Source organism: Equus przewalskii, chromosome 25 (genome assembly GCF_037783145.1).
Source record: "Equus przewalskii isolate Varuska chromosome 25, EquPr2, whole genome shotgun sequence".
Classification (NCBI taxonomy): Eukaryota; Metazoa; Chordata; class Mammalia; order Perissodactyla; family Equidae; genus Equus; species Equus przewalskii.
In genome coordinates this window covers 25125485-25142263 of record NC_091855.1, presented here as the reverse complement: position 1 = coordinate 25142263, position 16779 = coordinate 25125485, and the positions used below count along the sequence as shown (strand labels likewise).

Genomic DNA, 16779 nt, shown 5'->3' with positions numbered 1-16779 from the left:
TTGTTCGCTTAGCCACCACCAGTTGGTGTTAGCTCAGGGCTCTTTTCTTTTGGACACAGAATCATTGTTAGAAAACATTATATAATCAGATTGAGACACTGAGGAATGAAATGTCAGCATAGATTAGGAGCATAAATTGGGAAGAGAGGCAAAATTGGAAATAGAGAAGAAAGAATTGCTCATACATATCACGTTTATTAAAAATAACTTGTGTCTGTTTCCTCAACTAGGCTATGTGGTTCTCAGAGCAGTAGAATGTAGAACCATGCCATCTTATTCATCTTCGTGTCTCAGCAGTTTTGTTGTTGCTAAGTGCAGTAAATGTGTATTGGACTGAATGGAAACATACCTGTATCTTCTTCAGAAAGAGTGACAAGAATTTTTTTTTTCTTTTCTAGTCTCTTAAATGCCACAATTGGTTCTTATCTATTTTAAGCCATCTCCGTTGAGTTTGATTACTGAAATTGAATTTGGATGAGAGAAGAATTGGTTCTAAAAGTCCATTCCTGCTTTAAAAGGATGATCTTCAATTATTTTCAATGTTGTCATAATATTTTAATATCCGAGTGTTAGTAAAATGTTTTTTGGTGATTCATCTTTCTCAAGTATGTATCAGATCATGTTATTTCCTTGCTGAAAAGTCTTTGAAGCTTAAATTGGATTTCAGCATCCCTTCAATCTGATTTCTGACCTTAATTTCCCAGCTCTTTTTAGGCCTCCTGAACTATTACTCTTTATGAGCAGCCACTGGTGGCCCACTCTGTGGCTCTTGCTCCTGGTATCGTTGGTCAAGAAGGCTCATCTTCTTTCCATCAGTGATCTGCTTTTTTCTCTTTTTGACACTTTAGTTTGCCCATTATCTCTATGTTTTATGTCTCTTTCTTTATGAGGTCTTGCTGATCAGAGTAGTTTCTCTTGAATTCACTAACTTAAATCCTGTTTTTACTAGCCAACATTGATGTTGCTTTCCTTCTGCTCAGTCGTATTTGCCCCAATCAGTATTTCTCATACAGTACTTTCCTCAGTGCCTAGCCAGTGTCTAAAACATAGAAGGGGATAAATATTCTATGCATGGTTTTGTTTTAACCCAAGCCAACCTTATCCTGTGATTTTTCTCTCTCTGTTTAAAAAGTGTTCTAGAAATATCTATGCATCAGAGATTGTATAGTTCTTATTCAGGATTTCCTCCTGTATCAGGAAGGTACATGGAAACTTGTATAATTATTAAAGACACTATTTAGCTAGTATCCAAGTCAGTAATATAGTAAAGTGGAATCAATATTAAGAACCTGTGACTGATCCTTTCTCTGTTGAAAACTACCTCCCTTATCTTGGATTTATCACTTTATCTTCCTGTGCCTCAATTTCCTCATCCCTAAAATGTAGGCATTGGATGACCTCTATAATTCTAGCGTTGTTTCCAGTTAGTAATAAAAACTTAGCATTGTTGAGTTCCTAAAATGTGCCAGTCACTCTTGTGAGTATTTTCTCTAAATGATCTCATGTAGGTCGTCATTCTTAGATGGAAGTGTTGTCAAGTCCATCTAATAAATTAGTTGCATTGCTTCACCGATAGTAAGCAGTGCTTCTAAGGTCACAGAGTGGCAGAGCTGGGTTTTGAACTCAAGTCTATGACTATTGTTTCTATGATAGTCCACTGTCTCCCTAGGGATATTACCTTTGAATCATTAAAGTCTAGCTATTTTCTCATTACCCTTAAAGCTTCCACATTAAGCACATAATACTGTAGATGAACATGTTTATTTAAAATCTATGTTATTGAGAGTACCCTGGCTTATTTGGGGCCAGGTTTTCATTTTTAAATGTTCAGTAAGATGCTCAATCTTTTGTGTGCATTGACTGTCAAGTAAGAGTAGAGGAGAAATTGTATTATATTGTGTTTTAGTTATATCTGTGAACAAATAATTATTGTTGCCACCTACACGCTAGTCTACTTTTTATCCCTTAACCCTTCATGGAAGATGTTTTAAATGTAGGCTTAGCAGTTCTTCTTCATGAATGTGAGAAATAGGAAGAGGTAGGTGGAAAGATTTTGTATGCTAGACAGAACTGATTTCTTTATTCTGTAACTTTGCTCCATTATTCTCCTACTTTGTCCAATTTTTCCACTTTTGTAATTTCAAGTTGATAAATATCCTTTTGTAATCAACATATATAAAATTATGTGATTTTGGAATCAGTGGAAATTCAAATATATTTTATATATTCAATATATATATATTCAATATATTTTATATATTTTATATATTTTATTTATTTTATATATTTTATATATATTATAATATATATATTATATATATAAATATATATATTTATATATATTATTTATATATTTTATATATTTTCAATTGAATGATAATCAGTTCTCTACCCTAGATGTGTGATCAGTGAAAGCTAGAATTTATGGTGGATCCAGTCCCCACCATTTTTTAAATAGAAATCTGTTTCATTGTCTATTTTCATTTTAATGCCTATTCATATAAATAGGCTGTCTGTAGTTTTTTCAGAATTTGAATACAACCACTGGAGCAATTAAAAAGGGAGCCAATGGCAAGGTCAATCAATTTTAAAGGGAGAGTATTCTTTTCTACAATCTTCTAATGCGTTGTTTTATAGGTATTATTTATAGTTAATTGTTTTTTAATTAAGAACTCATTTAGGGCCTTTTTCTCTTCTTTTTTTTCTGTCTGTTCTTTGGCCATTTTACTACTGGGAGGAAAAGAGTTCACATAGTAGGCCTGAGACAGCTTCTCTTAGGAGGACCTGCTTGCAAGGTAGCCCTTGTCTGACATCTGGGAAATTGAATGATAATCAGTTCTCTACCCTGGTAGAAAACTTTCCATAAATGGTAAGGGTAGCTCACTGTGCCTACACCTCTTGTACGAACAATGTGGTTTGTGCTGAACATCTGCTTTCCCTCTACTAGTCTGGAATTTTGGTACATGCTAGGCAGACAGTGCCTGAGTGACTAGCCCCTGATTAAAATTTTGGGCACTGAGTCTCTAATGAGCTTCCGTGGTAGATGACACTTGACAAGTCTTGTCAGAATTCCCCATGGGAAGAATCGAGCATGTCCTGTGTGACGCCACTGGGAGAGGACTCTTGGAAGCTTGCGCCCGGCTTCCCCTGCACTTCACCCCATCTCCTTTCCCCTTGCTGATTTTGCCTGGTTTCTTTTCACTAATAAATCTTAGCATAAGTCCGACAATATGCTGAGTCCTGTGACTCCTTCTAGCTGTCATCAAACCTGAGACCCTCAAGGCAACTACCCATTAACAATTTTCCCCCCTGAAGAAGGAAAGAGAAAAGAAAAGAATGGAATTCAAATATACAAAGTTTTAGATAAAGTTGGAGCTTTTATAAACCTTTTGGTAATTGTACTGTGAAGGGGATCAGACAGAACATGCCACCTCAAAATATGCCACTTTGTATATTGATTATTTTGAGCTGAAAGCACTTGAGAAACAGTAGATGCAGAAAGGACTCTCTGACTGCTGTTTCTATGTAAAGGCAAGTCATAGTATTTCCCACGAGGAAGGTGCCCTCCTTGTACCAGGAAGAGAAGAGCATTCTTATCATTGGAGACTGGGAGTTGATGCCACAATGGATCTGTACAAACAAAGCTAATATAAACCTTATTTTCCAGTAGTTTCCTCCATATATTTCTTAGGGACTTTCCCACAATTTACCACCCCTACAAGCTTATTAAATCTCTTTTCCCTTGTCTTGTCATTTTTCCATAAATTCTTTGTTAAAAAGACATGTAAGCTCTTGGTCCTAACCACTTCTTTGGGTCTGTATGTTTCCTACAGAGGCTCCTGTGTGTACATAAAAACATTAAATAAAATTTGTATGCGTTTCTCTTGTTAATCTGTCTTATGTTGGTTTAATTCTTAGGCCCAGCCGCACCTAAAGGGTTCTTTTTAGGAACTTAAAAGTTTTTCCTCCTCTACAACTGGAAGGAATTCTTGGTAAAAGGATGTTTCTGCATTTTTAGATTGTTCCTATCTTTGACAGTGCTTGTATAGTGAGAAATAAATAATGGGCTTAATTAAGTGATATGAAATTTAACCACCCTGCTTTAGTGGCTGAGATAATTTCGCACAATTTAAATATAAAAAGTTTTTCAGGGTAGAAGATGCCTCCAGGAATGTATGATAGTAATAATAGAATTGAAAATTGTCATAATGGAATAAATAAGGAAATTACTTTTCATTTAGCATGTCATGTAATATATAGGAAGAGACTAATATTTACTATATGTGCCTACCCTGAAAGCATTTATCCATGGATTAATGATGTGTTTGTATATTTGTGTGCTCTCTGTACATGTGTGTGTGTGTGTATGTATGAGTGTGTATGTGTATAGGAGGAATTGTTGTGAGAGTTCTGTAGCATAATCTTTTGATTGATGGGGAAGAAACGTTTATTACAGTTAGATTATTCTGATTGGTTATTTGAAGAAGGGGGATTAAAGGAAATGTCAAAACAATGGCTGAATAGGATCTTCTGAGGAATGAATATAGGAAGGAATTCTATGACAAGTTTTATGTGAAGCATAATGCAAACAGACTGGCAGGAACAAAGCAATAACAATAGTTTCCACACTAAGGGCAGTTAGAGGCAATGTTCATCCAGTTCAAATTCAAGCCTACTTTCCCATCAGTAGTGAGAACCACAATTATTTATTGTAAGAACCACACCCTTTTCTATTCATTTACACTTACATACCCAATCAATGCCATGATGTTTTCAAATATTCTTGTAAGTGAATTATTGTGTATTATGAAAGCCTGCAATTTTTAAGTGTGAGAACAAAGGAATTTACGTTCTTCAGCTCTAGGTTTGTATATATTAATGCTATGCCTATTGTTGTTGCTCTGTAATTACGGAAGAATAAATAATGCTGAACTTGTTTTGCTTCTGGGTTCAAAAGAGCTGCTGGAGAAATCTGAAGAGTTTTGTATACTCTTGGGTCCATGATAAATTTGAGACTATCTAACTGTAACCTTATTTCTTTTTGTCAGCTTTTAAACACTTATCTCTTGTTCATTTTCTCTTTTCCTACAGTGTTGTTTCAGGCTTTCTCACTAATTAAATACATAATTTCACCTCCATTTCTAACCTGCCTTAGCAGAGAGAGCCTTTACTGCCATTTTAGTGGGACTATCTTTTTGTTAGGAGTTGAGCATCAGATAGATTCTCTTTGACGTGCTAAAACTCAGATGCCTGTGGGATTACCAAGGCTAGAAAGTCATTATGCAATTAGATGTTTAAAGATCTGGAGTTTAGAAGATCAGTCTGGCTTCTCAATTAGGAATCGCTTATATCTCTGTCTACTTACATACTTACTTACCTACCAAAAATATTTTGTAGATAGGATCATGCTTTTTACCAGAACCTTGCACAGTTATCTCTAAGCTAAATGGTAGAAGAGCCCCAGGAAAGGAGATTATGAAAGAACCAGAAGAAAAAGGAGAACTAGTGAAAAATGATATAGTTGTGTCGCTTAATGACAGGGTTACGTTCTGAGAAATGTGTTGCTGGGTGATCTTGTCTTTGTGCGAACATCATAGGGGGTACTTACACAAACCTAGATGGTATAGCCTACTACACACCTAGGCTATATAGTACTAATCTTATGGGGCCACCCTTGTATATGAGTCAGTCTGCTGTTGACTAAAATGTTATGCAGCACTTGGCCGTGTTATGAGTCAGGGAAGAAAAGAGATGTAGGAAAGAGAAGACGTAATTGACAGTTTCACATGCTACAAGGAAACTAGGAAAGATTTTTAAAGAGTCTATTGTGTTTGGCTATAGGTGATCTTTTGGGATCTTGATGAGAGCTGTTTTAATTGTATGATAGGGAAGGAAACTAGATCCAGCGAATTGAGAAGTGAATTGGAAATAAGATTGTGGGGTATCAAGTGTAGACTGCTTTTTCCAGGAGCTTGGCTTAACAGGAAGAAGAGTACATGGTGCTGGTTAGAAGATCAGGTTGATTAATAGAGATTTTGTTGTTTCATTTTTTTTTTCCATCATTAATGTGATTTTTTTAAGATGGGAGAAGTAGAGAAGAATGATCCAGTAGGGGAAGAGAGGTCCAAGACATGGAAGAGAGGGCATGATTGAGATAGTGAAACCCTTGATAGATGTCGAAGGAAATAGTAAAGATAGGCTAATTTGTCTAAGAAAGAAGGATCCCTTTTCCTCAGAGGCTGGGGAAGAGGAGAAACTGGCTATTGGTAAGTTTAAGGATGATACATTTAGGGAATTTTGGGGGTGTCCTGCCTAATAGCTTCAATTTTATTTCTCAAAGAGGAGCCATGTTACATACTAGGAGTGAGTGAAAAGATGATAGGTTCAGAGACAGGACGTTTTGGAATGGCCAGTGTGTTGACTGGGTAGAGGCATGCAGCAGAATTTCTGGGCACTGAGTAGCTGGCTGTCAGTGTGCCATCACATTAATTGATATACTTGTGTGATTTTCCTTAGAGGGCTCAATACCTGATGTAGGAAATAGGAAATTTTTTAGTTCCCCCAGAGCTGGTGGTTTTGCTGTTCAAGTTCAGACGATGAAGAGTTTTAAAAAGGAGTTTGAGATGTGAACAAGAGTGTGGCTAAAGTGAAAATTAAGGAAGTTACGTTAAAGAGCCTGGATTTAAAGCTAGCAAAAGGAATATCAAAGGAGGGGTCATCTTCTTGACAATGAAGAGCAGATGTATCAGAAGAAAGAGAGTGAGGGGACTGGGCAGATTGGTAGATAAAACCAGAGACCTAGGGGTGAAGAGTGGGAGGAGAGGGCGGAGAGAGACAGGGGAGGAGGGTTGGGACATTCCTTTTGCTTCAAAAGTGGTAGTTCCAAAAAACCTACTAAGATAGGACTATGGGAGTGGGTGACTGAAGAGGCATGGAGTTGGGGTCAACTGAGAATCTGGAAGCTTAGCAGAGTTGAAAACATGGGCTCTGGAGTCAGACTATCTGGGTCTGAATCCTATGCCCTCACTTATTAGTTATGCGGTTTTGGGCAAGTTCCAAGCCTTGGTTTCCTATCATTAAAGTCGAGATAGTAATCGTGCCTTACTTTAGTTTTGTGGTGGATTGAATGAGATAATTCGTATAAAGCATTTGCACAATCCTTTGCACAACTCAAGTGCTCAGTAAACTTCAGTATCATTGTAATTTTTATTATTATTATTATTGTCGACTCTTTTTCATTTAGATCTCAGCTTGTACATTACCTCCTAAGAGAGACCCTCCCCAGACACACTGTAGAATACAGACCCCTTCACTGTTGCAATTTAGCTGTTAGTGTGAATATCTCCCCAGTTAGATTATTAGCTTCTTGGTGTTGAAGCCAGGTCTTATTAACCTTTCTGTAAACTGTGTGCCTAGCACATACAAAGTGCAACCACTCTCCCAAGTGTATGTTGGGAAAAAAAAAATGATACCTCTCTGTTGATGTAGAAATCACTTGAATACTGCTTGTTAATAAAGTCGATTTCTGGCCAAGTGGTAAAGCTTTTAGATAAGGGCAAAAGGGTAAACCACCATCACTAGGCTTTTCTGATCTCATTTTAGAATTTTCCACACAAACAAGTGCACAGTTCTCAATTTACTGTTTTGTTTGGGTGGATAAAGGAGTGACTCATCCCTTCCAGGCTGCATTGAGTTTAGCAAACTGAACAAACGCAAACCTGTTGCTCAGAAAGTGATGCTTGTTTTCGAGGTATTATTTTTATTTTTTTGCCATAGTGTCAAACCATGACTTTAATCATGAAAGAAATTATATTTAACTTTATTTGAGAGCCACAGTTCAGGGATCATGGAATCTGGAACTGAACATTCTGCTGTTAGAGCAGAAGAAGTTGGTAAATGTTTCCAGTCTCCAGTTGTAGGTGCGTTGGTACAATGTAGACGACATTTATTCTTTGTCCAGCTCATAGCATCATCTTAGCCTCCTGAACCTAATGTTATTTCAACACATGGCCTTTTCATGTTACCTTTGTTACCTCAGATATTTAGACACTAAGGCTCAGGAGGGGCATCTTACGGGGCACACCGTAAGCAGTTATTTCTGAATTTGTCACTCCCTTCCAAAGCTTTACAAGAGTGGCTTAATGTTAATGGTTATATCATACTTTTATTTGTATAAAATGTTATATAAAAGCAATGTCCTCTCATTTTTGAAGTTAAAATAGATCTTTACACATTCTTCTCGAATTAAAAATATGTATGAGTCATGATGATTTAGTGTAAGTTTCAAATGTATTATTGACCAACTCTGTTTTAGGGAAGCTAGATTTTAAGAGTTCAGGTTCTTTTCTTGATTAGATAAGTGTTCCAAGTAAATTTAAGTTTATTTAAGAATCTATCCTACAGTGATTCATGTAAGCTTGAGATAAATTCATCAACTTATAACATTATGTTGATTTAGCTGGAAATAACCTATCTATAAACACTTTATTGAGCTTTTTAAGTGAATTTTCAGATAGAGTGTTATTTATATTGATGTTTCTATCATCGGTGCTCACTTTTTGGTTATGGATTTTTGTTTTATTATATCAATATTTTATGTGCTCACAGAAACTGAAATATTACTTATGATGGCTGTGATAATCTGACAAATTTTATTTTATTTTAATTTTTTTGCTGAGGAAGATTAGCCCTGAGCTAACATCTGTTGCCAGTCTTGCTCTTGTTTTTGTTGTTGGCTTGAGGAAGAGTAGCTCTGAGCTAACATCTGTGCCATTTTTCCTCCACTTTATATATGGGTCACTGCTATAGCATGGCTGATGAGTGGTGTAAGTTGGCGCCTGGGATCCGAACCCGTGAACTGGGGCCGCAGAAGTGGAGCACGCCGAACTTAATCACTACGCCATGGGACCGGCCCCCTGACAAATTTTAAAACATTAATATTTCTTCAGTTGGATGAAATACTAGGTTCTTACTAAAGTAATGCACATTGTTTTTCTCATCAACAGGGTGTTCTATTTTAGTGACAGTCAGTTGGAAAATGCATATTTTCCCTTTTTAGATAATGAAGTAGTCTAAGAAAGAGCAAATATTTCTATAAAAAATTATTCCCAACTAATGTGATTGTTAAATACATGGAATAGGACTTATATTTTCTAGATTGATTGCTAATGAAATTTAATACAGATGATTCTCATTTCAGTGACATTAGAGATTCTTGTTTGATGATATGTTATGCATCCAATTTTGACAAGAATACGTTCCTAATATTTCACATGCTTTATTCCTAGAATTTAACACGTGAATTGGAGAACAAGGAGAAACAGCAACTACAGATGTTGGATCAGCTTAAGGAGATCCAGAATCACTTTGAGACGTGTGAGGCCAAGCATAAGCATGCTGACCTCCAGATCTCAGAGCTGACTCACCACGCTGAGGATGCAACCAAACAGGCCGAGCAGTACCTCATTGAGTTCCAGCAGTCAGAGGCCCTGAGACAGGAAGCAGAGAAGAGGAGAGAAGAGCTGAAGCTGAAAGCTCAGGAGTCCATTAGGCAGTGGAAGCTTAAGCATAAGAAGTTAGAGCGAGCAATGGAGAAACAATCGGAAACTCTTGGTCAACTGACAGACAAGAATAATCAGGTATAAAAGCCAAGTTCCTAAGGAATGACCAACCATTCATTCATCTGTCCTTTGGACAAACACTTGAGTGCATATGATCTATTAAGATGCCCTTGATAGAAAAGTGTTTATATCTTGGCTATTTCAAGATAAAAAGTAATTTACTTTTTAAAAAAAATCTTTTTAAAGCCTTTTTTAATAGTTTAACCTTCTGTAGCTTTTCAGAATTGGCCCTTAAAATAGATCTGCTCCCCTCCCCCAGTTAGCTTTTAGTTCCCTAAATTGAAATTATTCTTTAATATTCAAATGGAAGAAAATCACACACTCTTCTGTACCATTACATGACTTCCCCCAATGCATGTATTTTAAAATCTCATTTATTTGTATATTTTAACTTAAGTGTTGGTTAGAAAGAAGCATTTAAAAATGTAGTAGTTACTACTGGACCATTTTCTGGCAGCAGTTATAATGGGTTTAGTTAAATGAGTGACATTGATAATCTCACTGACGAGCAGTATTGTCAGATCACAGGCCTCTATAAGACTCTGCTTTTGTGCCCTTTTGATAACAACGAAAAGCATTTCACTGATCTATGTATGCATTTCACATCGTCTTTTCTCTTGTATAATCAGTTACTTTAAATGGATTTTATGCTCCTGTGTTGATTCTCAACTATATCTTTGGGTTGAATTAAGCCCAGATGTTTATAAGATAATAAGCAGGAAAGTCATGATTGATTTTTATCCATGTTTAGTCTTGGTTTATCATTTCTGCTTTGTCATTTGTCACTTGTCAAGAACTGAATATTCCAGAATAATCATTTGGATAAGTTCGAACAAAAGGAAACAAATGTAGGGCAATTATATTTATAAAATCAATTGTCAGCACTTAAAAGTGACAGATGCTTATTTCAGATGAGCCATCGTGGAAAAGATGCTTTGCCTTTTACATATGAATTTCTCGGACATAATAGAAGATGGAGGAAGTGATCACTTTGCGCTCACTGTGGAGTGCTTTTCAATTTAACCCATCTGACACATAACGGGTGACTGGTTGCCCTGAGGTAAAGCAGTTCGAAAGCTTTCAGACTTGAATCTGAACTGATTGGATCCCAGGAAATTGCTCCACCTTGATTATTCTGTTGTCAGCCTCTTCTTCTGGCAAGTGGTTCAGTGAGCCTGACTATAAGGGAGGTAGCTGGAGAGAAGAGTGGTTGGGGGGATTGATTGATTGAGAACCAACTGGGGATTTTACTTAATTAGAGGAAATTTAGAAGGATCCATGTCATCAGACAGTATCCTAATCCATGGTGTTGAGAATTTCTAGATTGAGCTTTTCAGAATATTAAAAATTATTAAACAATCATTTCCAAGAATACTCCTATGATAATTATTTTTATCACTTAGCATTGCTAATGATAAGCAAAGAAGTAGTTTTAAAGTGATTGCCACAGTTAGGGTGGTATCACAATTATCACAGCAGGCATTGTGATTTCCACTTTAAAAGCCTTAAAAATTAATGCAGCATGTCACAGTTAGAGCAATGGTTAATCAAGGAAGAAAGGGTAACAGATATTTCACTGCAAATTCAAGTGTCCAGTACATCTGTGATGTGGAAATGCGTTGTAAATACTTTTGGGAAAAATGCGTATTTTTTTATGTCTTACTGAATAACACCTCTAAGGAGTATTTAATTCTCAATAAAATCACAAAGCCACTTTAAAGCGTCAGTAATAGATCCTACTCCTTTTTGTTTTTTAGGAGTAATTATTTTCAATAAGTGACTCCAAGGGTATATTTGAAGTATATATTAAAAGTGATATTGATTTACAAAGAAAACACATGGTTTAAAGAATAAATTAATCGTTTAATAAGTAGCCTTCTTGAGCCATTTTTATCTTCTCAAAAGATACCTTTGCATTTTCAAAATAATTCTGTGCCTACTTCCATTTTCTTTTTCTAGCACAATTAATTTTCTTCTTTAAGATCTGTCACTTGAAAATACGTTAGAGGGCTAAAGGCATTTATTGTCTTAAAAATTGCTCTGATATATATTTTCCCTGCTTTTTACATTTTTGGAATCTTGATAAGATTATCAGGTATATATCATATTACAAAGGTACTTCATTACTGAAGGATACGGCATATGAAACAAATAGTATATCATTGCAGAAAAAACTAGAACGATGAGATTGTATACTTTCCTTAAAAGACAGTGGCAGGGATGTTTACATGATGTTCTTTTGGGATATGTAGATGAACATATATTAATAGGAAGACCTAAAATTCTGTGGTCACAAATAATCTAATCATAAATTGTGATATTTTTGTCTTTATTTTTCTTTTAAAGTGCTGTTTGAAGTCATTAGTGTTTTTTTTCCTGCTGAGGAAGATTCGCCCTGAGCTAATGTATGTTGCCCATCTTCCTCTTTTTATATGTGAGCTGCTGCCACAGCATGGCCAACTAATGAGTGGTGTAGGGAACTAAGCCCTGGCTTCTGAAGCTGGTCATGGCGAACTGAATCACTAGGGCACTGGGGCCGGCCTGAAGTCATTAGTTTTTATATGTGCTTTGAAAAAGATAAAGGGAAAACTTTGAACTTGGGTTCTGATCACAGTGTATGCTTTTCTGAATGTTTCCAAATTCATATTGTTTTTCACCATCGATAAATGGGAATGCTTCTTAGGTTGTTTTGTTTATGTTTTCTTGCTGAATTGGCAGAATAATTGCCTTGCCCATGTATTGAGCTTTTTGCTTGATAGAATTTGACTTTAAGAATCTTAAATTGCCATCTTTTCTTTCTGTATATTGCCCTTCATGCTAAGGGAAAAAAAGCTGTATGTAATACACACTGTCTTAAAATCTGAATTTTTTAATGGTTGAAAAGTAAGAAGGATCAGTGCTAAAGTGCATACTTTTTTAAAAGTGTAGATTATACTGATGTGGATTGTACTGGTATATTAATAGAAGGCAGCAATTTATCTGCATGTTCCCCCACATGCAGAAAAATAACCTTTTTTCTTCATTTTAAAATTTTCTTGTCTACATTTTAGTTAATTCAAAACAACTAGATATACTTTATGGTCAGGCCTTTGGGGAGTTGGTTCCTGTTCCTGTAACTGCCGTGGTTTTAGATAGGTCATTCTTTGGGCTTCATGCAGCCATTTTCAATCCTTCTTTCATAATCTTCCCTTATAGCTCTTCTTCTTGGGAAGCTGGATTTACTTGGTTAGAACATTCTCTTCCCATTGTTCCTGACTGTTTCTTATTTTTCCATTAGCCTCCATATTTCTCAAGGATTTTCACAGCTGACTTCTCAGCCTGTTTTGTTACATGTAATTCTTGCCGTCATCTTTGGTGAACTCAAAGTTCAAGTCAGCAACCCATTGAGCTCTGTATCCTTGTATTTTACTAATTTCCTATTTCACAGTGACCTTCAAATCCTCATCAAGTAATTTCTGTGGCTAAAATTTGTCATCGTCTCTAATTTCTCTGTGTTCAAATTCTTTAGTTCCAAAATTTTAGTCTGATCTTACACAGTTCTTTCATTCTCTTTTCCTTTTTTTAATCATTACCATCTGATTTTGATCTTTCCACATTCCTCTGGTTGACCAGTCATTTGCTGGAATCAGTTTTTTCCTCTCAAACTGGACTTCATGAAAAGCTCGTCTGATAACATACTCACCAGTATCTTCAATTTCTTCCTTCCACCTCACACATTTTACTGATCTTCAGTCTGGAATAAACCCAACTCACCACTTTTTCCCTTCCTGCTCCTGAGTAGTACCAGCAAACCTTACATAGAAATATCAGCTGGCTTCTATCATAGTCTTGGTTGCCTTCCCTCCTCCTCTGTTCCATTCAAAAATTAACGTAGGCCAATTCCTAGACACACAACCCTGTTCTGATCAATGAAAAATGAGCTATGAAATCTGTTGGGGAGTTTCTGGTAAACATTTCCTTTCTCCTAACAAGGATACACAAGGAGAGAGATTTTCTCCTTCTCTAGGTATTGTTGTATTTGGCCGTGGTACATGGAATGGCGGAATCTGTCTTGCTTTGGTCCTGAGATTGAAGCCTCACACAGAGGAGGGTAGTGCTGAGAGAGATGCAGACAGGTGGACCTAGAGCTTTGACATACTGTGTCTTGAATGATAATGTTACCTTTTGATTTAAGCCAACTTGTCAGCAGAAGAAATTCAAGCTGGTATAAAACATCAATTTTAAAAGTAAGGAGCTGTAAGTAAAAGGACCCAAAATGTAGGATTGACTAAGTGGAGAAGTGGGGTGGGGACAGGGAGGATCATACTTTTTCAAAGGGAACCTTGGCAAACCTTGCCGTGCTATTGGAAGTAGTTTGTTAAACCATCAGAAACCGTACCTTGGAGTGTTGATGCTTGTGCCACAGAATATGGTATTAAGTGACCAGTAGGAAAGCTTTAAGATGTTGGAGTATGTTGTGTACTTATCACAGTCTTCAGAAGGGTCCTACAAGAGAGACAACTATGGATTGAGGCCCATCTATCTAAATGCAGAGCAAGAGTTTTTGGGGTGGGAAGACTGAAAATCTGCAATCTGTAATCCAAATTTACTGAGTCTGATAAGCTGGAGTATTTTAGCATTGGAAAAGCCAAATTATCTGTCCATGCTGAAGCTAATCCAAGCAAGATAGGGAGGTAGGAAACTTAGCAGAAATAAAATTGAGGTAAACAAGCCTGATTTCTCAGGCCCCTTCTAGTACTTCTACTTAAGCATTCCTGGCAAGACAAAGGGGACCCAAATCCATTGTTTTGAATTCCCTCAAGATAAAGGCTATTCAACTGAGGGCCCCTGGGAATGTCAGGATATTTAGGTGGTGGTAAGATACTGACATTTTCAGACTCACAGACAATGTCTAGACAAAATCTTGGGCTGTGGCTACTAGCCAAAGCAGTTAATCAAAAGCAAACAGACAGAACTTACTTAGTTTTTAGCATCTGTGTTGCCAGAGAAATTCCAAACTTGAGCAACATAGTCTGTGATTGTCCACCCTAAGGCTGTCACCTTTGTCATGAATTGATGTGATACTTAGAACACTGACGTGGAGGGAAAACCTGGAGAATTGTAAAGTAGTGGAGCCTGAGCTTTGAAGGACTCTTCTTGAACATCTCTGTCTCCAGTCTCCCTGTTATGTGAGAAAAAGAAACATCCTTGCTGTTTAAACCAACTTCAGGAAGACATTATAGCACTTTGCAATCAAAGATGTTTTACCTGCTAGAGCTTCATCTTGAAAATAGGATTTTTTTCTTCAGGACTTCCTGGAAGTCTCTTAACTCATGGCCAGGGGGCTGTGTTGTCCTTTCCAAGCATTAATCGCTATATTTAGGCCACCTCTCCTCATTCTCAGGCCCCTCCCACATTATCCTGATAGCCAAGACTTGATCCTATCCGTTTTTGTCTTCTCTGGTGTGCTAAGTAGAGTGACCTCCCAAAGATGTCTCCCCTTAGTTCCTGGAACCTGTGAGTATGATGGATGAGATAGCACTCCCATGATTATGTTATGTTATATGGCACAGTTGACTTAAGATAAGGAGATTATCTGGATGTGCCTGATCTAATCACTGGAGCCCATAAAAGCAGAGAAATTTTTCTGGCTGTTGGGAGAAGGGGAAGTCAGAGGGATTTGAAACATGAGAAGGATTCAGCAGGGTATTACTGGCTTCAGAAATGGAGGAGTCCATGAGCCAAGGAGTCTGGGTGGCCTTTAGAAGTTCACAACACCCCCTGGCCTAAAGCCAGCAAGGAAATAGGGACCAAAGTCCTAAGTGCACAGAACTAAATTTTGCCAACAACATGAATGAATTTGGAAGTGGATTCTCAAAGCCTCCAGATAAGAGCCCAGGCCAGCCGACACTTTGCTTTTAGCCTTAGGAGACCCTGAGCGAAATACCTTGTCTGGACTTAAGACCTATGGAAATAAATGGGTATTGTTTTAAGCCACCGAGTTTGTTAGAATTTGTTACACTGCAGTAGAAAAATAATTTATCTACCATCAGGCTTATCTCTATTTCTAGCCATTTTTCCTGCCTTACAGTCTTTCCAAAGTGAACTCTTTCATCTGTGTTCCAGAGTCTTCAATCCAGGAAGATTGCTTTATGTGTTATCCCTTCTTTTCACAGTTTTGGTCACTATCTTTCATAAATACCTCCCTGAGATCCTGGTTTGTCCTTGAACTTAAATCCCACCCCCACTTTTTGTTTCTCCTTTCTCAGTAGTCTTCACAACCCTATCATTCTTATTATCTTTATAAAGATAATGTCCTTAAGGCCAAAGAACTACTTATGACTAGACTGAGAATCAAATCACTTCTCTCTGGTCCGAGCTCAACTGCTTAATCACCACCTTTGATTATTTCCATGTTAGCTTCATGCTGTTTCTCCCTGTTAAAACTGAGAGGGATTTGAGAAAAATATTCTTTTGGAGTAATTTTCATTACATTTTATCATGAATTGTTTCGTAATGAATTATAAAATGTAAAGTATAGAATGCCTGACAAGTATTTGTATTTTAACTCATTTGTCATTCTGAAATGGGAGTCTTAATTTTTTTTTCCTCCGGATTTAAGCCATGGCAGGCATCAGTAAATAGGTAGGGAGATTGTTTTGGGTACCAGTGTTGGGAGGGAAAACATTCTTGGTTTCCTTGGCTGCTGACTTTTGCATTTGTATTGGTGAGTGGAGAGGATGAGAGGGTTGATTCTTGGCCTCTGTCCCTCGGTGTAGACTCTAATCCCCTGAAGAGGCTGGCAGAGGGTGATGGATGTCTGGTCCCTTGACTTTTCTCTTGAGTCCCTTCCCAACCTGTCCTCATCTTAAATTAATCTCATTTCTATCTTTGTGGGGCTTTGAGACTCCCAGTTACATACTGGTATGTATCTTGTCACTACTGACATTATTTTATTAATAATGACTGATTGTACCATAACCTTTCTTAGATGGTATCTGCATGCTTCCCTGTGTTGCTTCCGTATCTGTTTTGAGGTTTCTCCTTTTTGAAAGTGTGCCATTGAAATGCAAATCATCATTTTAAGTAACACTACATTATTTCAACCTCTGGTAAATTATAATAGGAGTCTTTTTCTTTCCCTATTCTTATGCTCAATTTTATCTTACATGTAAATAAT

At 37.0% G+C, this 16779-nt stretch overlaps 1 protein-coding gene across 12 annotated transcripts in view; it reads left to right on the top strand.

The window, feature by feature from the left end:
* Nucleotides 1-16779, top strand: part of CEP128 (centrosomal protein 128) — a 381669-nt gene that overhangs the window by 112528 nt on the left and 252362 nt on the right. For all 12 annotated transcript variants that reach the window (XR_011532693.1, XR_011532692.1, XR_011532691.1 and 9 more), the window contains one exon: nucleotides 9288-9638. Coding sequence is in view for 9 of the 12 variants with exons in the window: in XM_070593019.1 (XP_070449120.1) it covers nucleotides 9288-9638 (351 nt within the window). In the remaining 3 variants the exon portion in view is untranslated. The remainder of the gene's footprint in view (nucleotides 1-9287; nucleotides 9639-16779) is intronic.